The sequence below is a fragment of the Eschrichtius robustus genome, chromosome 11 (genome assembly GCF_028021215.1).
Source record: "Eschrichtius robustus isolate mEscRob2 chromosome 11, mEscRob2.pri, whole genome shotgun sequence".
Taxonomy (NCBI): domain Eukaryota; kingdom Metazoa; phylum Chordata; class Mammalia; order Artiodactyla; family Eschrichtiidae; genus Eschrichtius; species Eschrichtius robustus.
Genome location: NC_090834.1, coordinates 65,688,212 through 65,712,479, shown reverse-complemented (window position 1 = coordinate 65,712,479; position 24,268 = coordinate 65,688,212). Strand labels below are relative to the sequence as shown.

The 24,268-nt window shown below is 45.7% G+C and overlaps 1 protein-coding gene across 8 annotated transcripts in view; it reads right to left on the bottom strand.

The window, feature by feature from the left end:
* The window catches only part of PPFIBP2 (PPFIA binding protein 2), a 158,251-nt gene that overhangs the window by 65,954 nt on the left and 68,029 nt on the right, over positions 1 to 24,268 (bottom strand). The window contains exon 1 of one of the 8 annotated variants that reach the window (XM_068554738.1): positions 19,906 to 20,131. The exons of 6 other annotated variants lie outside the window; for them this stretch is intronic. In XM_068554738.1, the coding sequence (XP_068410839.1) occupies positions 19,906 to 19,953 (48 nt within the window). In that variant the 5' untranslated portion in view covers positions 19,954 to 20,131. Of the gene's footprint in view, positions 1 to 16,433; positions 16,573 to 19,905; positions 20,132 to 24,268 lie in introns of those variants that run through there. One more of the 8 variants, XM_068554739.1, reaches the window with a different exon arrangement.

Here is a 24,268-nt window from a genome sequence, read left to right as displayed (position 1 = left end):
AACTATGGTTCACCCATATTATGGACAATTTGTAGCATTTTAACACGAGGCAGATTTTTATGAGCCATCATAGAAATACAAGACATATTGGATAGTGAAAACAGCAAGATCCAAAGAACCATGTGGTGCGATACTAGAAAACAATACTATCCAGCTCCACAAGTATTGATATATGTATGAAAGTAAATAGATCCAGTGTCTGGAAGGTTACAGAACAACCCTTAACAGTGCTCTCTTTTGGGGAAGTTTCTGGGCTTCGAAAAGTTGGGAATGGGAGGTTTGGTCAAGAGGGGCTTTAACTATAATATTTGAGCTTCTTATAAAAATATGTATATCTACTTGAGTAATTAAAATATATTTTAAAATCCAGAAGCACTGTTTGAGTAGCTAGAACAGTTCTTGGTGCTTTTTTCCTCCCCTAACAGACTTGAGGGGCACATCCTTTCCCAGCAGTCACACTGGCCCATATAGCAGTGCTGCTTGTGGCGAAAAAGTCCCTCCCTCGACCCAAATCACCATCCTAGAGGAGCAGGGCATCTTCCTCTCATACAGTTGACCAAAATCACTGCTGTTCTCTAGCAAGCTTTTGAAAGGTATTAAACAACAGTGAGATGGAGACAATGTCCCAGACAGAAGTCTGCCACATCATTATCCCTTGCTTTTGGTGAAGTTCAGAGTCCTGTATTTTCACATTCTACAGAAGATGGACAGCTCTCAAGAAAACTGCACTCAAGCCTTAGCTGGGCACAGACCAGGATAAAACACCACCTCTGCCTGAAGAACCTGGAAAGCAACTGAGAACAGGGCCAAGAAGATTACTTTAAAATCATCTTGTTGAATGCCAACATTTATCAGCCAAAGGTGAGGATTTGAGTTTTGAGTGAATAAATGCATACTCCTTATTCCAGTAATTGGGCAACAGGTCCAGTCACTTTTTGGCATCATTCTTGGATTATAAAAATGGCTGTATCATCAGGGTATAAAACGCCAGATGATTATGAAAATTATTGAGAAACATGTTTAAAAAGACAGAGTCGGGGGCTTCCCTGGTGGCGCAGTGGTTGAGAGTCTGCCTGCCAATGCAGGGGACACGGGTTCGAGCCCTGGTCTGGGAGGATCCCACGTGCCGCGGAGCAACTGGGCCCGTGAGCCACAATTACTGAGCCTGCGCGTCTGGAGCCTGTGCTCCGCAACAAGAGAGGCCGCGATAATGAGAGGCCCGCGCACCGCGATGAAGAGTGGCCCCCACTTGCCACAACTGGAGAGAGCCCTCGCACAGAAACGAAGACCCAACACAGCAATAAATAAATAAATAAATAAAAAAGACAGAGTCGGGACACAGCTCTGTTTTGCCCGACTTTCAGAAGAGCTTGCTTTCCTCAGAGGGTACACCTGCTTCCTTAATTCTAACAGTGGAATTGTAGTAGAAGGCTTGGATCAATACTGAGATCATCAACTGGGTCCCTGAGTGATTCCAGGTTTGGGAGTCTCTGAAAAGTCTTGTTCGTATTCTCTATTAGGTAACTTGGTGATAGAGCAGTTGCCCAGCTCTCCGTGCATAAAGTCAGACGGGGAGAACCATGCCAGCATTCCACCGAGGAGGAGAAAGTCACACCGAATTCCGAAGGATGCTACGTGCTAAGTTTCTATTCCTCCCCGCTCTGGGATGGCAAGCGATCTAAAGGAGAATTCTATACTGTTCTACCCTGTTAAGGATGCTCATATCCCATTGATAAATATAAATTAAAAAGAGGTCATTTTTACTCAACTAATGATGTTAGCCCCTAGGCTAGACCTGTACAATGGACTTCTGATGTACTAAGGTGTGATATACATATATTTGATCAAATTTTTCTCTTCTGTCTTGATGGTTATTTTCTACAAATGTGACAGAGGGAAAAATGAATCTTCTCATCCAAACTTTCCATCATCAAAGCTATTCCTGAAACTATAATTCATGTTAGTTACCTGATATAATATTGCATGGGACCAAGAGATATTGTGAAGGCCAGGGATCTGCGTATGCTATGGAGGTGAAATGCAACTACAGAGTGACATTTCCATGTCCTCTTGCGTCACTTATCGAAGAACGCCACAGTGAAACGTACTCCCTCTCTCTTATATCACAGAACTGAATCAGCACCGGGAGTTCTTTTTGTGTGTATATTGTCAATAACTCAGAAACTTTAGCCAAGACTATTGAAGTTAAACCACCTTTGCTTCTATCAAAATTTTACCCTCAAGAGGCTGGGCAAAGTCTTGAATAAAGGAATCCATCCTCTAAAACCCAGATCTCTTGGAGGCAAATATAAAACACAGCTCAGAAATGTCACATCAAGGTCTTCCCCAGATGCTCAACATAACTAACTATTAGAGAAATGCAAATCAAAACTACAATGAGGTACCACACCTCACACTGGTCAGAATGACCATCTCCAAAAAGTCCACAAATAATAAATGCTGGAGAGGCTGTGGAGAAAAAGGAACCCACCTACACTGTTGGTGGGAATATAAATTGCTGCAGCCACTACGGAAAACAGTATGGAGGTTCCTTAAAAAACTAAAAATAGAGTTACCACATGATCCAGCAATCCCACTCCTGGGCATATATCCAGAGAAAACTCTGATTTGAAAATATACATACACACCAATGTTCATAGAAGCACTATTTACAATAGCCAAGACATGGAAACAACCTAAATGTCCACGGATAAAGAAGATGTGGTATATATATACAATGGTATATTACTCGGCCATTAAAAAAAAAGAATGAAATAATGCCATTTGCAGCAACATGGATGGACCTAGAGATTGTCATACTAAGTGAAGTCAGACAGAGAAAGACAAATATCATATGATGTCACCTACATGTGTATGTAAAATATGATACAAATGAACTTATTTACAAAACAGAAACAGACTCACAGACATAGAGAACAGACTTATGGTTACCGAAGGGGAAAGGGGATGTGGGGGAGGGATAAATTAGAAGTTGGGGGACTTCCCTCATGGTGCAGTGGTTAAGAATCTGCCTGCCAATGCAGGGGACATGCGTTCGAGCCCTGGTCTGGGAAGATCCCACATGCTGTGGAGCAACTAAGCCCATGCGCCACAACTACTGAGCCTGTGCTCTAGAGCCCGTGAGCCACAACTACTGAGCCCACGTGCCACAACTAATGAAGCCCGCGCACCTAGAGCCCGTGCTCCGCAACAAGAGAAGCCATCGCAATGAGAAGCCCGCACACTGTGACAAAGAGTAGCCCCTGCTCGCTGCAACTAGAGAAAGCCAGCATGCAGCAACGAAGACCCAACGCAGCGAAAAATAATTAAAAAAAAAGAAGTTGGGTATTAACATATACACAGTACTGTATATAAAATAGATAAACAAGGTCCTACTGTATAGCACAGGAAACTATGTTCAACATCTTGTAATAACCTATAATGGAAAAGAATCTGAAAAAGAATATCTGTGTCTATATCTATATAACTGAATCACTTTGCTATACAACAGAAACTAACACAACATTATAAATCAACTATACTTCAATTAAAAAAAAAAAAAAAGGTCTTCCCCAGGCCTTGACAGTGATGTTGCTGATAGTCCTCTGGAACAGAGACAACACAGCACCTTGACTCTTACAGACTGTGGCCCTCTTTCTAGAAGACCCAAAATACTATTGATGCTGGGACTGGGCAGGCCTAATATACAGCTCCAGCAATCAACAGCCTACAGTGGGGCTATCTTCTAAGCCATCTCTAAATGGAAGAGAGAGGCTTCAGGATGATGTAGCAGCCTTGCAGGCTGATCTATGGTTGGGGGTCATGGAGTTGACCATGATAGTTAATCAGACTCAGTGATTAGGAGAGAAGTGGGAGGATGGAGAGAGGGCTGTGTGGGTCCAGGAAGCACAAGACTGACCACCAAGATTCCAGTATGGACAGAGTCTCTATATAAAGGGCACTTGGGGCTACACAAAGACACTAGACTAATCTGAGTCCTGCCTCCACCTCTTCCACGGGTCAGTGAATAAGGAGTTTACTCTTGGTTAAGTTCCTCATGCACCAAGAGCTGAATGCTAGCAGACTCAAGAAATAAAGTAGGTTTTCCATATTTTGGGGGACATTGCATTTTTATCAGGGATGTGATTATCAGAGGATATTTAAGGTGTCCCCCCCCAAAAACCCTTATCATTAGTTGCAAAAAAAACAAACAAACAAAAAAAAAAAACAAAAAAACAGACTAGTCAATTTCCCTCTTGCTCTCTTGCTAAGAGAAAGGAACAGGCTGGGGTCATTACCTTTGCTGTAACTATGTGGCACAAGTGAGGGCTGCCATCTTCTTAGAGATATTCTCACCCCTCCCAACCTCCTGATGCAAAGCTTAGATGGTTGGAATCTTTCCTCTGCATTTTTAAACTTGGGAACAGAAAATGGTAGTAGTTGTGCTGCAAGGTTCAAAGGTTGTCAGTGGACATGTCTTCTTCCAGGTGGAGGAAGTTGGTTTGCAGCAGGAGTAAGCTATGAAGCCAACACACATGGAAACACAAATGAAGGCCAAGAAAGAGAGACTGGTGGCATTCTCACCCCTGGTTCATGCTGTCCAAAGGCAATGATACATCCCTGCCCTTCCTATTGGTCCCTTCTTGGCCTACACTGGTTCAAACCAAGTTTCTGTTACTTGCAACCAAAAGCCCTGGCTAATGCATTTGTCTCAAATGGTGATCAGTCAATTGACTGAAATTTACTCCTCTGGAAACAGACTTACAAGAAAGCATTCCTGCTATTTGGATATAGTACTGAATTACAAAGGGATTCTACCTACCATTGCTTGATTTGCTTGAACTGGTAAATTTTAAGACAGAATTGTCAGTTCTGAGCCAACTATAGTTAAAACCAAGATTATCAAGGGCTAATAGGGATCCACTTTGCGGCACAGGGTGTGTCTGTGTGGGATGCATGCGGATAAAAAAGGAACCCATTCTCCTTTGTGCGTGAAATGGATGCCTTTCTATCCACCACCTGTTGGCCTCCATTCTTATTTCCCAAGCAGAACAAGAAGGTTAATTCAGGGAATGATACAAGATGCAACAAGCCCATGGCATCAACTGCGTGTGTGTGTGGGGGGAGAGATGAAATAAACAAAAATTAACAAAAATAGGTTACAACACAACAAGAAATAAACAGGAAGCTAAAGTAGGGCTAAAAGATATAAGGGTGGATGGGAAATGAATAAATGAAGGGCAATAAGAACATAAAAACACCTAACAACTGTTTAAGAAGTTATGTTGAAAGAATTAACATGTCCTGTATAGCTGTACAAATGCCAGGTCTGAGAGGGGCAGCTTCCCTGTTCCCACCCTTTGCTCAGCTGGATTTCAAGGCAGGGGATCCCTGGGGACTTTGTTGGGGGCTTCCATATCCATGTACAGAATTCCTGCAGCCTCCTCCTCTACAAGGCAGGACCTTCTGTGCAGAATGACAGCCGGGAACGACTGGGAGGTGAGGCTGCACTAACCATGCACAAGCTCAGGTAGGTCACCTCATCTCAAGCTTCCCATCCTTTAAATAGAGGAGATCATACCTCACAGAGTGACACAGAGGATCAGTTAGGTCATTAAAAACAAAGACGTGTGGGAATAAAAGTGCAGAAAGCTCTTTAGAGCAGGATGTTCTAATATTTCCTTTGTGTAATATAAACAGTTTTTGAATGATCGTGGAAACACGGAACTCATTTAAATGGCTTTGTTTAAACTAAAAGACCAAAATGCAGTTAAGACACAGCTCTTCCCTCGCACTGACAGCTTTAATGAACTCATTCTTTTTGTGCAAGAGAAAAAAAAAAGGCAACATTTCTGATTAGGACACTTATGAAGTATCTAAAGATCTGAACAAACAACTTAAGGAACAATAACCAAAATACTTTCGGGCTGGAAAGAAAAAAAGTGCCTAAGGGACAACACAGGACCCATTGTTAGCTAAGAGCCCTGGAATCATGCCTGCGGTGCAGACAGCTTCGAACCTGTTCACTTTCCATCGTCTCTGAAAAGATGCCCACGTTTGGAGTTGTATCTACATGACCACAGTTTTTTCCTTCTTATGAGCATTCTACTACCATACTGTAAGAACTCTGTGCTACAGATATGTTTATAATGAGCACAGTGAAAATTTCAATAGCTAATAATGACTATCATAAACACTTGAATTTTTATTTCTGTTCCAATCTGAAAGTCAGGTCAAATTTAGGTTAAACATGAGCTTTCCAGCTGAGCTGTCCCCCCACCAACCACCCTCCGCCCCCGACAGCCTCCTCAGAGCCATCACCCTCTGACTCTAGTGGCTGGTCAGATTCCACGATGCTTGCTCACTCTTGGCCTGGTCCTTCCATTGTACCTTGGCCAAGGGATGGCCATATTAGGTCTCTGCAGACTTCTGGAGGGGATGCTTGGTGGCACGGATGGGGGCTGTGCAGAATCCCCAGGAGTCTGACTCCTTCACAGCCTGGCTGGCCTCTGCTGGAAGGGCATGCCCTCCACGTGTGCTCTGGTACACTCTCAGGGATGCTGGGTGAAGGCAATATCCCACGGGACCTCCTGTCAGCATGGCACTTCACTGAACATGGGGAAAGAACTGGTTCCAGAACAAACAAGTGGTGTGGAGGAGAGGTCGCATGGGGGTGTCATTTGGTATGCGAGCACGGAGTGTGGGAAAAGCCTAAGGCAGTCAGCTCCCCAGTGAGACAGCTCCAGCCATAGTATGTCCCGGCTGCCTAGTCAAGGGGATCTTATCAAATCCAGAAAACCCACCTCAAGAGAGCCATGGCTGCCAGGCACAGGGGAGATGTCAAAGTCATTAAGGCTATACTTCAAGCTCAGGACCACCACTCTCATACCAAGCTTTTGAGAAACTTGGAAAATGTAGACCTTAAAAAATAAGAACCAGGGGGTCTGGGCAAGATGGCAGAAAAGTAAGACGCGAAGATCACCTTCCTTCCCACAGATACATTAGAAACACATCTACACGTGGAACTGCTCCTACAGAACACCCACTGAATGCTGGCAGAAGACGTCAGACCTCCCAAAAGCCGTGTGGATGAAAGGCTCTTGGTGCTCCAGCCAGGCATCAGGGCTGTGCCTCTGAGGTGGGAGAGCCAACTTCAGGACACTGGTCCACAAGAGACCTCCCAGCTCCACATAATACCAAACGGCGAAAATCTCTCAGAGATCTCCATCTCAACATCAAGACCCAGCTTCACTCAATGACCAGCAAGCTACAGTGCTGGACACCCTATGCCAAACAACTAGCAAGACAGGAACACAGCCCCATCCATTAGCAGAGAGGCTGCCTAAAATCATAATAAGGTCACAGACACCCCAAAACACACCACCAGACGTGGACCTGCCCACCAGAAAGACAAGACCCAGCCTCATCCACCAGAATTCAGGCACTAGTCCCCTCCACCAGGAAGCCTATACAACCCATTGAACCAACCTTAGCCACTGGGGACAGACACCAAAAACAACGGGAACTACGAACCAGCAGCCTGTGAAAAGGAGACCCCAAACACAGTAAGATAAGCAAAATGAGAAGACAAAAAAACACACAGCAGATGAAGGAGCAGGGTCAAATCACACCAGACCTAACAAATGAAGAGGAAATAGGCAGTCTACCTGAAAAAGAATTCAGAATAATGATAGTAAAGATGATCCAAAATCGTGGAAATAGAATAGACAAAATGCAAGAAACATTTAACAAGGACGTAGAAGAACTAAAGAGGAACCAAGCAATGATGAACAACACAATAAATGAAATTAAAAATACTCTAGAAGGGATCAATAGCAGAATAACTGAGGCAGAAGAACGGGTAAGTGACCTGGAAGATAAAATAGTGGAAATAACTACTGCAGAGCAGAATAAAGAAAAAAGAATGAAAAGAACTGAGGACAGTCTCAGAGACCTCTGGGACAACATTAAACGCACCAACATTCGAATTATAGGGGTCCCACAAGAAGGAGAGAAAAAGAAAGGGACTGAGAAAATATTTGAAGAGATTATAGTTGAAAACTTCCCTAATATGGGAAAGGAAATAGTTAATCAAGTCCTGGAAGCACAGAGAGTCCCATACAGGATAAATCCAAGGAGAAACATGCCAAGACACATATTAATCAAACTATCAAAAATTAAATATAAAGAAAACATATTAAAAGCAGCAAGGGAAAAACAACAAATAACACACAAGGGAATCCCCATAAGGTTAACAGCTGATCTTGCAGCAGAAACTCTGCAAGCCAGAAGGGAGTGGGAGGATATACTTAAAGTGATGAAGGAGAAAAACCTACAACCAAGATTACCCAGCAAAGATCTCATTCAGATTTGATGGAGAAATTAAAACCTTTACAGACAAGCAAAAGCTGAGACAGTTCAGCACCACCAAACCAGCTTTACAACAAATGCTAAAGGAACTTCTCTAGGCAAGAAACACAAGAGAAGGAAAACACCTACAATAACAAACCCAAAACATTTAAGAAAATGGGAGTAGGAACATACATATCGATAATTACCTTAAATGTAAATGGATTAAATGCTCCCACCAAAAGACACAGACTGGCTGAATGGAAACAAAAACAAGACCCGTATATATGCTGTCTACAAGAGACCCACTTCAGACCTAGGGACACATACAGACTGAAAGTGAGGGGATGGAAAAAGATATTCCATGCAAATGGAAATCAAAAGAAAGCTGGAGTAGCAATTCTCATATCAGACAAAATAGACTTTAAGGTAAAGACTATTACAAGAGACAAAGAAGGACACTACATAATGATCAAGGGATCGATCCAAGAAGAAGATATAACAATTGTAAATATTTATGCACCCAACATAGGAGCACCTCAATACATAAGGCAAATACTAACAGCCATAAAAGGGGAAATGGACAGTAACACAATCATAGTAGGGGACTTTAACACCCCACTTTCACCAATGGACAGATCATCCAAAATGAAAATAAATAAGGAAACACAAGCTTTAAATGACACATTAAACAAGATGGACTTTATTGATATTTATAGGACACTCTACCCAAAAACAACAGAATACACATTTTTCTCAAGTGCTCATGGAACATTCTCCAGGATAGATCATATCTTGGGTCACAAATCAAGCCTTGGTAAATTTAAGAAAATTGAAATCGTATCAAGTAACTTTTCCGACCACAACGCTATGAGACTAGATATCAATTACAGGAAAAGATCTGTAAAAAATACAAACACATGGAGGCTACACAATACACTACTTAATAACAAAGTGATCACTGAAGAAATCAAAGGGGAAATCAAAAAATACCTAGAAACAAATGACAATGGAGACACGACGATCCAAATCCTATGGGATGCAGCAAAAGCAGTTCTAAGAGGGAAGTTTATAGCAATACAAGCCTACATCAAGAAACAGGAAACATCTCGAATAAACAACCTAAACTTGCACCTAAAGCAATTAGAGAAAGAAGAAAAAAAAACCCCAAAGTTAGCAGAAGGAAAGAAATCATAAAGATCAGATCAGAAATAAATGAAAAAGAAGGAGACAATAGCAAAGATCAATAAAACTAAAAGCTGGTTCTTTGAGAAGATAAACAAAATTGATAAACCATTAGCCAGACTCATCAAGAGAAAAAGGGAGAAGACTCAAATCAATAGAATTAGAAATGAAAAAGGAGAAGTAACAACTGACACTGCAGAAATACAAACGATCATGATTAGTACAAGCAACTCTATGCCAATAAAATGGACAACCTGGAAGAAATGAATAAATTCTTAGAAATGCACAACCTGCCGAGACTGAACCAGGAAGAAATAGAAAATATGAACCAATCACAAGCACTGAAATTGAAACTGTGATTAAAAATCTTCCAACAAACAAAAGTCCAGCACCAGATGGCTTCACAGGCGAATTCTATCAAACATTTAGAGAAGAGCTAACACCTATTCTTCTCAAACTCTTCCAAAATATTGCAGAGGAAGGAACACTCCCCAACTCATTCTACGAGGCCACCATCACCCTGATACCAAAACCAGACAAAGATGTCACAAAGAAAGAAAACTACAGGCTAATATCACTGATGAACATAGATGCAAAAATCCTCAACAAAATACTAGCAAACAGAATCCAACAGCACATTAAAAGGATCATACACCATGATCAAGTGGGGTTTATCCCAGGAATGCAAGGATTCTTCAATATACGCAAATCAATCAACATGATACACCATATTAACATATTGAAGGAGAAAAACCATATGATCATCTCAATAGATGCAGAGAAAGCTTTTGACAAAATTCAACACCCATTTATGATAAAAGCCCTGCAGAAAGTAGGCATAGAGGGAACTTTCCTCAACATAATAAAGGCCATATATGACAAACCCACAGCCAACATTGTCCTCAATGGTGAAAAACTGAAACCATTTCCACTAAGATCAGCAACAAGACAAGGTTGCCCACTCTCACCACTATTATTCAACATAGTTTTGGAAGTTTTAGCCACAGCAATCAGAGAAGAAAAAGGAATCCAAACCAGAAAAGAAGAAGTAAAGCTGTCACTGTTTGCAGATGACATGATACTATACATAGAGAATCCTAAAGATGCTACCAGAAAACTACTAGAGCTAATCAATGAATTTGGTAAAGTAGCAGGATACAAAATTAATGCACAGAAATCTCTTGCATTTCTATACACTAATGACGAAAAATCTGAAAGTGAAATTAAGAACACTCCTGTTTACCATTGCAACAAAAAGAATAAAATATCTAGGAATAAACCTACCTAAGGAGGCAAAAGACCTGTATGCAGAAAATTATAAGACACTGATGAAAGAAATTAAAGATGATACAAATAGATGGAGAGATATACCATGTTCTTGGATTGGAAGAATCAACATTGTGAAAATGACTCTACTACCCAAAGCAATCTACAGATTCAATGCAATCCCTATCAAACTACCACTGGCATTTTCCACAGAATTAGAACAAAAAATCTCACAATTTGTATGGAAACACAAAAGACCCCGAATAGCCAAAGCAATCTTGAGAACGAAAAATGGAGCTGGAGGAATCAGGCTCCTGGACTTCAGACTATACTATAAAGCTACAGTAATCAAGACAGTTTGGTACCGGCACAAAAACAGAAATATAGATCAATGGAACAGGATAGAAAGCCCAGAGATAAACCCACGCACATATGGTCACCTTATCTTTGATAAAGGAGGCAAGCATATACAGTGGAGAAAAGACAGCCTCTTCAATAAGTGGTGCTGGGAAAACTGGACAGCTATATGTAAAAGTATGAAATTAGAACACTCCCTAACACCATACACAAAAATAAACTCAAAATGGATTAAAGACCTAAATGTAAGGCCAGACACTATCAAACTCTTAGAGGAAAACATAGGCAGAACACTCTATGACATACATCACAGCAAGATCCTTTTTGACCCAACTCCTAGAGAAATGGAAATAAAAACACAAATAAACAAATGGGACCTAATGAAACTTAAAAGCTTTTGCACAGCAAAGGAAACCATAAACAAGACCAAAAGACAACCCTCAGGATGGGAGAAAATATTTGCAAATGAAGCAACTGACAAAGGATTAATCTCCAAAATTTACAAGCAGCTCATGCAGCTCAATATCAAAGAAACAAACAACCCAATCTAAAAATGGGCAGACGACCTAAATAGACATTTCTCCAAAGAAGATATACAGATGGCCAACAGACACATGAAAGAATGCTCAACATCCTTAATCATTAGAGAAATGCAAATCAAGACTACAATGAGATATCATCTCACACCAGTCAGAATGGCCATCATCCAAAAATCTAGAAACAATAAATGCTGGAGAGGGTGTGGAGAAGAGGGAACACTCTTGCACTGTTGGTGGGAACGTAAATTGATACAGCCACTATGGAGAACAGTATGGAGGTTCCTTAAAAAACTAAAAATAGAACTACCATACAACCCAGCAATCCCACTACTGGGCATATACCCTGAGAAAACCATAATTCAAAAAGAGTCATGTACCACAATGTTCATTGCAGCTCTATTTACAATAGCCAGGACATGGGAGCAACCTAAGTGTCCATCATCGGATGAATGGATAAAGAAGATGTGGCACATATATACAATGGAATATTACTCAGCCATAAAAAGAAACGAAATGGAGGTATTTGTAGTGAGGTGGATGGAGTTAGAGTCTGTCATACAGAGTGAAGTAAGCCAGAAAGAGAAAAACAATTACAGTATGCTAACACATATATATGGAATCTAAGGGGGAAAAGAAAAAAAAGGTCATGAGGAACCTAGTGGCAAGACGGGAATAAAGATGCAGACCTACTAGAGAATGGAGTTGAGCATATGGGGAGGGGGAGGGGTAAGATGTGACAGGGTGAGAGAGTGGCATGGACACATATACACTACCAAATGTAAAGTAGATAGCTAGTGGGAAGCAGCCGCATAGCACAGGGAGATCAGCTCGGTGCCTTGTGACCACCTAGAGGGGTGGGATAGGGAGGGTGGGAGGGAGGGAGACGAAAGAGGGAAGATATATGGGAACATATGTATAACTGATTCACTTTGTTATAAAGCAGAAACTAACACACCATTGTAAAGCAATTATACTCCAATAAAGATGTTAAAAAAAAAAATAAGGACCAAAAAAATTAAAAAGAAGTAGATCATGGAAGCTACAATTCCTATTACACGGCTCAGGTTACCCATCACCAAAGGAAACAAGCAGAATGAATGCAAGCAGGTGCTTGTAAAAAGGAAAACTTCTCCTAGATTTTTTGGCTAAGGAATTTAAGGCCTTTCTGGCAGTTATTACAAAACCACTTTTTCCCAACAAGGAATAGCCAAGCCAATCCACTATCTTTGGCGCAGAGTTAAAGAAGTTTCTTCGAAATGCAGTGTGAGTAGAGTACAGTCAGGTCCTTAGCTACCAGGAGCCCAACAAGAGAGATCCTATCCTGACCTTGGCCTCCTTATGCCCTCCACCTCTCTTAGTTGCAATTATATATAAGGGGAGGCTAAGTGTCGCTAGTGGGGTTGTCACTATTAAATGATCCACCGTCAGGGACGAGCAAAGCAAAGTTCATGAACAGCAAATTAAATAGCTTGGTCAACCAATGTTCACATAATTATGCTTCAATCAGTTATCTAGTCAATGACTAAATATTCCTGAACACCTACTAGGTGCCACTCCCTGCGCTAGGCAGTCCCTGCCTTGAAAGAGCTCTGTAGTCTTACAGTGATATGTGAGATAAGTACTGTCATAGAGTTAGTTGTATGTAAGCCAGCAGCAGTGGCATAGGGGAGGGACGAATCGATTATGCCTTCAAGGGAGAGGAGAGGCTTTACAGTGGAGCCCCCACTTGAAAGACTGAGTCTTAGAAAGCTATGAAGGAATTCCCCCAGTAGAGAACAGCATCTTTGGAAAGAGTCTTCCTGATACAGATAGGCTACCCATGAAGCCACAATCGCCACCCTTCAGATATTCTGGTTTCCCAGAACTAACACAGAAAACAAAGAATACCTTGACAGTCTATCTATAAGCTTTCCGACCAAGGGGCTGGTGTGATGCACATGAAGGCTCCTAACTGATCATCCTGGGAAGCAGGATTTGGAGGCGAGAGAAATGCATTTGATTCACCAAGATCTTGTTCCAAGATTATAGCTTTGCATAAGCATAGTCCTTGCTAAATTCTCTTGATCAGCTGGCTGGATGCTTAAGGAACCTTCAGCACTTGACTGTAGGAGAAGTGGTATTTACAAGTGTGCTGGTATCTTGTGAAGGGAGTACGTTAAAGCCAGGAGCAGAGTAAAAACAGGAGGCTCTTTGAGTGGTGCTCTTTCCTCATCTTGCCAACTCCGAGAGACACACACTGACTCATGATTCTTAAAAATACCTGCCGGAGACAGAGGGGCAGCATCAGGTGCCAGAGTTGGGGGTGGAGGAGCAACTGTGACTGTTTCAGCTCACCTGGAGGCATTAGAAGTAAACTGCCTGATGCATCTTGGCTCCTCAGATAGAAGGTCCAGGCATTTCATCAATCAAATAGCATAAGAGAAAGATCCATAGGTGAAAAATGTGGGATTCGGTAAGGGCCAAAGAGAGGAGCTGGTCCTTTGGTCACAAGAATTTAATTAAACCTACAAGATGCCCAGATGGGAATGAATTCAAGGGAAAATGGATGGGGAAACGTTGCTTGGGAACTAGAGGCAATAAGAACATTATAGAAGGACTTTGAAAGCTTTCTTAGGAACAAAGCCAATGTGAAGTGGGTTTGGGAGTGACCAGGAAGGAGTAGAGATGTTGAGTTTTCAGCCTGCTCTTGATTTCAAGATTCCTGATGGTGAAAGGAGGGTAAGTTCTATAAGGCAGCATGGAGAGACAAGTACATGGTCAGAGACAGTTTTGTTTTTCTCTAAGAATCAAGGAGAAGCATTTTCTGCCAAGGACAGGGGACAAGGAGGCAGGGCAGAGTAAAGAGAAGAAACAATCGGAGAACAACAGGACGTGGAATAGCATTGGATCAGGAGGACAGGATACTGGGATAGCCTTGGTGGAGAGAAGGGACTCTTGACCCATGAAACCAAAGGAAGTTGAAAAATGATGGCTGTGGGGACTTCCCTGGGGGCGCAGTGGATAAGAATCCGCCTGCCAATGCAGGGGACATGGGTTCGAGCCCTGGTCCGGGAAGATCCCACATGCCACGGAGAAACTAGGCCCGTGCGCCGCAACTACTGAGCCTGCACTCTAGAGCCCATGAGCCACAACTACTGAGCCCGTGCACCACAACTACTGAAGCCCGCGCGCCTAGAGCCTGTGCTCCACGACAAAAGAAGCCGCCGCAATGAGAAACCCACGCACCGCAGCGAAGAGTAGCCCCCGCTCGCAGCAACTAGAGAAAGCCTGCGCGCAGCAACGAAGACCCAAAGCAGCCAAAAATAAATAAATTTATAAATAAAAAAATAGGTTTTTCATATTCCTTTTCAAAAAAAAGAAAAATGATGGCTGTGAACACTGTTACCTTTTGTGGTCGTGGGGAGGGAAGATGAGTTCATCTACGTGTGGCTAATTTTTTTCAATGAAGTAGGTGGTGACATCAGTTGAGAGGGGAGTATAAGGTTGGGGACAAATGGAAAAGTGTGAAAGAGCTGATACAGGGATGGGGGAGGGAAGAATGCAGGGATGAGTCAAGGGACACCCCCCGACCCCAAGTGCTGATGCCAGTTCACAGAACTACCACCAGCTGTGCTGCTACTGGAGTACCCACCCAAGCTATTCAGCAAATGACCCTGGTATGATGCCCCTTTGCTAAACCCTGCTGGGAAAGAGGCGTGAGGGCCTCTCCAAATAGCTGGAGGACAGGAGTCACAGAGGGCAAAATTCTAGCTCCTAAATTATGCTGGGGAATATGATGGGTGGACATTTTGGGTGCATTGGCTAAAAATGGGATGTACCCTTAGGAAACTGGGGACAGCTAGAACCCTTGAGTAACCATACCCACTGTCATTCTCCTCCTGGTCTTGTAAAACCTCTCTGCCCAGAATCAAGTTTGGGCACATGGCTCTAGAGTAACCAGAGGCTGTCAGCTGTGGCCGAGGTCATCGTCACCATGACATCTATGAAGCGTTTTCTAAGCACTTTACATATATTGAATTATTCATCCATATTTTACAATTAAGAAAATTGAGGCCCAGGGAGAGTAAATCAATTGTCCAAGGTCACACAGAGCTGAGATATGAACCCAAGGAGCTGGATACAGGATCCGCGTTCTTAGCCAGTAGGAGCAGCTTTCACAGAAGGTGCTGCCTACTTCAACTTTAACTGCACTCTGACTTGAGTGCAAGGCAAGTCAATGTCTGGGGCCAGGAAGTCTTTGCAGCTCTCCTGGCCCAAGTGGCCAGGCTACTGGATCAACCGTTTGAGCACCAGATGACACAGAATAAAGTCTCACATTAGCAGTTTGAGTTCATCCCACACTGTCCTACAGAACCACTGTCCTACAGAACCCAAGCCAATTGCATGGGGGAGCCATGATGATTCCGTTTTTTTTTTCTTAGGGGGTGGGGGTGGGGTGGACGGGGTTGTGACTTTGGCTTGGAATTTGGCTCCAACACAGAGTCCCAGAAGCCAGCAGCAGTGAGAAGATGCTGACGGTGCTGGGATTTCTGTTCCTGGGAAAATAAACTCCTGCTCAGAGGGCACCGGGTGGACTCCACAGACCCTGCTTGTTGCTATTTTAAGAGGTTCTTTCAGGACTATGCGGGTTGGAGCCACTGATCTCAAAGCAGGGCAGGTGTGAGCTGTTTGCAAGTCAGTCAGGAACTGAAGAGCTGAGGGGCGGAGACCCTCTGGATGCTTGTGGTAGGAGATTACCTTGTCCCAGGGATCTGTCTGTTGGGGAAGGCACTGGAGGACCAGCCCTGGTCAGCCTTCTCTCAGCAGCCACTGGGGCCTCTGGCTACTCATGGTGGGCCAGGCCCCAGCTGTCTCCTGTAGGTCTTTGCTTTGAGACCTTGACCTGGAATGTGGAAAGAGGCCCAAGCTGGAGGAATGATGGCCTAAGATGCACTCCTAGGAGAGAAGCAAACTGGTCCCATCTGTTCCTCTTTCAATATCCCCCTTCCTGGTAATGGCCAATAGCAGTTAACTTTTATTGAATGTTTCCTACGTGCATGGTACTCTGCTAAGCATTTAACATACATTATCTTACTTGATCCTCATAAAACCTGTATGTGGCTGGCACTATTACCTTCCTTATTTTATAGATGAAGAAATCCAGGATTTGAGGTAATACGCCTAAGATCACATAGCTAGTAAGTGTGGCAAAGCCAAGAGCCCAACCCAGGCTTTACTTCAAACCGCATGTTCTTAGCTAAAACAGTACGCAGTGTCCCATCCCCCAAAGGCTACGAGACAATGTCTCTTTTCTCACCAAAGAAGGCCCTAGCTTTGGGCCTTCTTAGCCATAGGCATCTCCCTTACTGTCCCAAAATTCAAAGACTGTCTTGCTCTGAGGCCTTGACCGCTTGGACTGGTCCAAGGGCTCCCAGTCTCCTACAAGGTCACACCTCATCCAGGCACCTCTTCTGCTGGAACCACCCCGTGTGTGGGAACATGAAAGAAACAGCATGTTTCCACCTTCAAACACCTGGGCTAAGAGAAACCTGCTCTCCAAGCCACCCCAGCTTGAGGAAGCACGTGGGAAGGGGGTGGGTGAGCCAGGCAGACGGAAAGTGCTGGGCACCCCAGGCTGGAGTCCACTGCATGCAATACCGGGATGAGGTCAGCAAAGGACTGATGGAAAAGGAGAGCCTAGATGGAAGTGGGTGGGAATTAGGAGGAGGACATGGAGGTAGAAGCTCAGAAAAGGCAGGGACTACATGTGGGAGCTCATCAGATATAAACAGATGAAATTAAAATAAATAGATACAAATGATGAAACTAAAAAGGTAAGTTGAGGCCAGGTTAAAAAAAATGTCTTAAAAGCCAAGCAGGCAGAAAAGCCTCGGCTTTCTCGTCCAGACTAATGGCAAGTCCTGGGGCTTACGATCAGGGTCAAAGGATGAAAAGGGATTTTTTTTTTTAAAGGGGATTTTAAAAAGAAGAATCTGGCAGTTGTGTTTCAGGTAGAGAATAGGAAAGATACTGATTATACTGCCTATGACATATCCAATACTTTGTGCTTTGTTGGTTTTTTTTAAATGCTCCTTAAAAGTAGAAGAAAAATATGTTTTGCTATGAGTCTTTCCCAGGGGGTCTGAAGTCTCCTCACTTAGAGCTTCTCTCAGCAGACTTCCAACCACCCAAAAGAGTCAGAGCTCACAGCCTGGGTCTCAGGACTGAAAGGACCTTCTTACATTGCCTCGCATGCAGAATTAATTCCTCCACAGACAGAACTTCTGCACAAGGTGCAAAGGTACAACATCTGTCCCAGCGGCTGGGACATGGCACCTACAATCCCAGGCACATCGCGGCTGTAAGACCTCCTGGATAAAAAGCTTCAGTTGGATACAAGAAAATAAAGAATAAGTGATGGGAAGTGCGCTTCTCACCTATTTCCTCCAAAACCTTTTCAATGAGGCTTTTTCAATTCTTAAGACAATGGATGTGAACCTTTACCAAAATGTCTGGTCACCTCAGCATGCTCTCTGGTGACTGCAATGCCCCCCATCCCAAAGCTGGGATGGGGCTGAGCACAAACAGGATTTCTGCTGGGTTCTAAACCCATAATTTTCTACCTATTTGGCCATAGAAATGAGGAAAGAGAACTGGACTGGGAGACAGAGAGCAGGGTTCAAGATCAGACTGCACCACTTATAGCCAAAACACTGACAGCCATGAGGTTCTTAGCCTTTCTTGTGCTTTTTTAAATGAGGGGTTTGTACTAGTTGATCCCAACAAGCCCTCGAGCTCTCTAATTTGGTTCATTTGCCTCACTTTTCGTGACACAGCTTACCATACACCATATCACAGCTAGAGTAATTTTCATAAAATACAAATTAGATCCCCCAACGTATCTCATGCCACTTCCCTGCTACAAGTTTCCCATTATACAAACGATATCACCCACAACCCTTATGGTGGCCTTCTCCGTCCTGTGTGATCCGGAACCCACCCACAGCTCCCGACCATCACCGAGCTCAGACGTGTTCTTCACCCCATTTTCCACCTGACTCACTCCTACTTCTCCTTCAGTTTTCAATGAAGTGTTACTTCGTCAAAGAGGGCCCCTGACCACTCCTTCTCAATCAGTAACAGCCCTTGATGACGGCTACCAAGAGTTCCTCTTCTTGGCTGTATTTATCAACTTGTAAATTTCAGGCTTATTTCCTGGGACCGTTTAACTGCCATCTCCCAAGCAGTAGATGGGAGACCCACAAGAGCAGAGACTGGTTCTACTTTGTGCTCACCACTGGACACCCAGTACCCAGAACTCGATAAATATTTGCTGAACGAGAGGTGCAGAGGGCGCACACAAAAGCAGGCCCAGGTTTGGGGCGCTGGGGTCGGGGACCTTCCGAGCTGGACACTTCCTGGCCCTCCTGTTCTTCTACAGTTACAATGTCAGATCTCTTATCTGTCAGCTGCTTTTGCCCTTCCTGCCTCTGAAAACATTCAGCCTCAGTGTGAAAACAGATGGATACCCATCTTTGCAGCTCAAAGACGGTGACAAAAGAAGAGCCGAGCCTGGGGGCTGCTGTGAGTGCGGACGTTACTCCAGCCCCAAGCACGCACCCACTGCTGCTCACCCCACACTCTCACGCTCACCCCCTACAGAGTCGGCAGGAACGACTTGCAACGCCAGCCCTCGGCCTCTGAGAAACACGCAGAAGAGGACTTCCGAGAGCCTCCCCCCCGCCCCCTGCAAACGCAGCAGCTCCTTCGGCTGACAGCAGACCGACTAATCTCCACACCAGATAACTTCCGAGCAGAGGAGAAGCCCAACAACTTCTGAATCCAGTGCGTTTGAAAGGCAGCGGCTTCTCCTCCGCATCCTCACACCAAAAAGTGGTGGGCACCTTCTTCTGGTCACGGTGTTTGGAGCCTCCAACTGTTCACGTGCCAAAGTTAAAATAACGATCTTTCCTCACTTCATTCTTGCCTTTCTGCACAGAGGCTCATTCACTAGAATGTCAGAGGAGAAACAAAGACAGCTGTCTGTTTTCTCCCCTAGTGTCTATAATTAGATTCTCATGGAGAACTTGGCCACCACGGGGCTTCGCCGGACAAACACCTCCCCTCTCCACACACACATACACACACACACACACACACACACACACACACAGTGTCTCTCCCCTCACTCATCTCCACGCAGACCCAGACAAAGCAGCCACTCACTTACCCTCTTCAGCCACGCGAAATGCTTGTAAACATCAATGTCCCCATCCATGCTGGGCACCCATGTCAGCAGTTAGATTCCTTGGATGAAAAAGCCCTTTTTCTGGCCAGAGACCAAATTCTCTCCTCTTCCTTGCTTCTGCCCCCTCCCCCTCAGGAACGTCAAGCTGTGTTCAAATTTCCCCACGTCCCTGGCCTGCGTCCGGCAGCCTTTCCCTAAACAGTTTCAGAGACACAGTGGCTCAGACCAGACCGTGCTGCTCCTGTATCCACCTCCCACGCCCCCACACCCCACCCCCCGGACACACACAGGCATTAGCTCTGGGACACAGAGCCTGCAGAGCAGGGGAACCTAGCAGAAGGGGGGGGGGGGGAGACAGACTTGGACAGGAATTGTAAACACACACACACACACACACACACACACACAGGAACATTCTTTTCGGTGATAATACCAGAGCCTGCCAGAGGGAAACAGTCCTGAAGAAAATTCCTCGTCTGGCTTCCCCCTTCTGGAGTGGCTGGAACTCATTAGGGAGAGACCCCGGTTTCCTGTCTCAGCTCCACTCTGCATTTACCCACAGGCTCCCAGCTGCTCTCAGTTTATTTGGGACTGGGGAGAAGACTAAAAATAAGCGCTGCTCTTGGAGGAATTGCTGGTTCCCACACACAGCCTGACTCCCACCCAGCGGCCCACGCCCACCCCTTTTCCTCCAGGCTGGTGTCGGGCTGTGCCCTGAGGGAAGCCAGTCGTTTCCAAATAAGAACAAACTCAGAACCAGCTCCAGTCTGGGTTCTTGGCCCTGCTGGGGGTTTGCCGTCCTGGGCACTGGGGGAACCGCCCGGTGCTGCAGCCTTGGAGACCTCTGCTGCCAGCCATCACCACAGGGCTCCCCGGGGCCGCATTCTGCACGGGAACAGACGGGGCAGAGCTTCTGTCAGGTGCCTGCCTCGCTGGCTGCCCCCCAGCCCAGACTAGCTGCTTCACAAGCCAGGTGAGGCCACCTCACGTGTGTCCGTGAGATCTAGGGAGCACTCTGGGTGGGAGCCTTGGGAAGGAAACAGGCTGAGGAGACAGGGAGCTGCATCTGCCTTCTTACTGGCAGGTCACATGCTGGCTTGCCAGGGTGGTCTGTCCAGCATTCCCCACAGGCTGCCCCCCACTTCCTCACATTCCCACCTCCTCTGAGAGCTCCCCTAAAAACAGCTTTTCTCCCTTGCCCAGCCCTCAACGTGTGGCCCTCAGCTATGACTGGTTATGAAAGCAGTCTTTGATGTGGGTGCAATGGGAACTGTGGTTACATGCAAGGCCTCTGAGCTCTGCTGCCCGAAATGACTTGCAGACACACATCTTGTGACTGCGTGGGCCTTCCCGGCACCCTTGGGGGTCACCAGGGGGTTTCCTGGCGCTCCCACCTGAAGAGAGGGCTCTGCCAGGTGTTGGCATGCTGCTGAGCACGGCATCTACGCTGTCCACAGCCCAGAAGCAGGGCCCAAGGACAAGGCAGAAAACACACACAGTCCCCAGCAGGCTGGCCCAGTCCACACAGAACAGAGGCGGCAGGAGGAGGGCTGTGGCCAGCAGCTGGCAGGAGGGGAGGAGTAAATTCCTGGAGGCACACCCAGATCAGAGGCCAGAAAGGAAAAGCAGGCTCAGCTGCCCATGCCCTGAGCTCTAGAGCCTTCTTCTGGCCTCTGTCCCAGTTCCAGAGTGCAGCCCGGGCCTCACCTACCAAGGTTCCCTGCCCAGAACTAGGATAGGATGTGTTAGTCAAGGTCTCTAAGGCTGCAGGGGTGGGTAGGCCGTTTTACCTTTTTCTGTCTAAAAACCTGGGAAAGTCAAGTGAAGAATTCATTTGGTCAACACACGTTTGCCCAGCATCCAAGGCAACTGAAACCAACTTCTTGCCCTGGGCAAAGAACTTCCACACAGTACGTGATAAAGGTGTTCCTGGGGCTCCGGGGAGGAAGAGGCAAGACAGCTGACTTGGGGGCTGTATGGGGAGAGGCCTGCCCACCCTTGGAGGGGGGATCAGTGTCCTCTGGTAGGTTCTGGTGTGAGAGGAGGAAAGAGGGGACCAGGCGGCAACATGGCAGCCTCCCAGCCTCGCTGACTCCGACCTGCCTCTGGGGAAGCTGGCTCCCCGGCACCCACCCCCCTCCCCGTGTCACCACCTGCCCTGCGGCACTGAACCACACCTGTTTACACGTCTGTCCGCTTCACCAGACGGGAGCACATGTGTGAGCCCTGATTCACGGCTCTGATTTCTACGCCTAGCACGATTCCTAGCACACGGTAAGAACCTGAACGTTCTCCGCATGAAAGAGTGAGGCTCAAATGGTGAGACTGGAAAGATAAGCCTGAAACTCTATGTGGAGAAAACGGGTTTCCCCAGGGTAAAGATGCTCGACTCAGAGAGGAAAAGACAGAGCCAGCTTCATCTATTAGCTCAACTCATGTGTGATGAATGGGGGTGGGAAGTGAGAAGGGGAGAAAGGAAAAGGAGAGGAAGGAGGGAGGGAGAGAGGGAATCCAGACAAGCTGCAGCTAAATTCTTGACATATTTTTACAGTATCCTCAAGTAGCAATTCTTACCTCAGTCTTTTTTTTTGAAACCCCGAAGTATACTGCACTTCAACTCAGAATCCACAAAATAGCACTCCAAAGGCCTAGAAGCAAACCCATGGCTGCAGCCCCTCACTCAGAAGGCCATCCCAGCCAGGGTCTCCTCACCGTAGGCCACAGAGGGACTTCGGAGGATCAGACAGGCCCTTGAGTACGTTCATAAAATGTATATAAAGCACTATTTGGTAGGAATAAATCACTATTTCTCTGAAATAGTTTTCATCAGGTCATCAAAATGATCCATGACTCCCAAAAGATTGAAAGCCTGGGTTTTATCTGGTCTAAGTAGTTACTCAGAAAGATTTAGGCTGCCCTTATTAAGGCAGGATGGGGGTGGTCCTACTTCTATAGTACTGCCCTGTGAGGTAGAGTCTCAGGGACTCCCTGGATCCATCACTAAAGAGAGACGTTTTCAGGAACCACATACGGTACATCAATAGGAGTCATTACAGTGACCCTATGGCCCTCGGAGCCTTCCCAAAAGCAACTCAAATCGACCAGACTCAACTCACATCGACCAGACTCAACTCACTATTGTCTGGAACAGGAAGCTGAGGGCAAAGGGCAGGCAACTGAGCATTTGGGGAGCAAAAGCACAGCTAAGAGGCCACAGTGGTCAGGGGAACTCATACAGACTGCCCTCCTCCTCATCCCTGGGTCCAGGAGGGGAACCCAAGAAAGTCACTTATCTGGCCGGAATCCCACGTATGCGTGGGAATGACTGGGGATGGAGTTCCTGAGATATTGCTCCTCCTGCCAGCTACCAGGAGTCAGCAGCATCTAACTGGGCACAACTGTGGACCGAGAAGGGGTCACATGCTATTCCGCTGACCTCTCACCTGCATCCTGAGCTCCAACTCGGCCCTGAGCCTTGGCCTCTGGGCCACGGTGACAGGTGCCAGGACGGACCTAGTAAGTCAGACAGGCTTGTGCCCTTCAACAGGTGCGCTGCACCGTGGGCCTGCCTCTTGGGAGAGGGAGGGGAGGAGAGGGAAGAGCTAGCCTGAGGACACGGCTCCTCGGGGCTGGCAAGCAAGTCCTGCTTGTGAAACAGGCATCCTGGCCACCGCAGCCCAGGTCCCCAGGGTGTCCAAGCATGAAGACCCACCTCCAAAACGAGTTAGCAGAAGGGGCGGCACACTGCCTGTAAAGGGCCAGATGGCAAATGATTTAGGCTTTGTGGGCCATATGGTTTGTGACAGTCGACTCCCATTTGTAGCGCAAAAGCAGCCACAGCCAATGTGGAAAGCAGTGAGGGTAGCTGTGTTCCAGCAACACTTTTTTTTGTGAACGCTAAGTTTTATATCATGTTCACATCACAAAATCGTCTCCTTGTGATTTCTCAATCACTGAAAAACATAAAAATTATGCTTAGCTCACAGGGAATAAGAAATAGGCAGCAGGCCAAATACAGGCCATAGATTGCTGACCCTGGGGTGAGGAGGATGCTTCTCTATCTTTAGTGAACCACCAGGGCTAGAGGGCTTTCCTGTGAAAAGGCAGACTCGGACCCAGCAGGTTGGGAATGGGGCCCAAGATTGTGCATCACGAACAAGCTTCCCAGTGATGCTCATCCTGCTGGTCTCAGGACCATATCTGAGGAGTAAGAGGTTAGGAGACTACTTCCGGAGGGTCTTGGAGCCCAGTGTACTGAGCAGTCTACCCGGAAGTATGACTCCTCTGGAGCCTCCCTACCTGCCAGCGGGTGCCTGAAAGGGAAGGAGGCCCGGCGGTGTGCTGG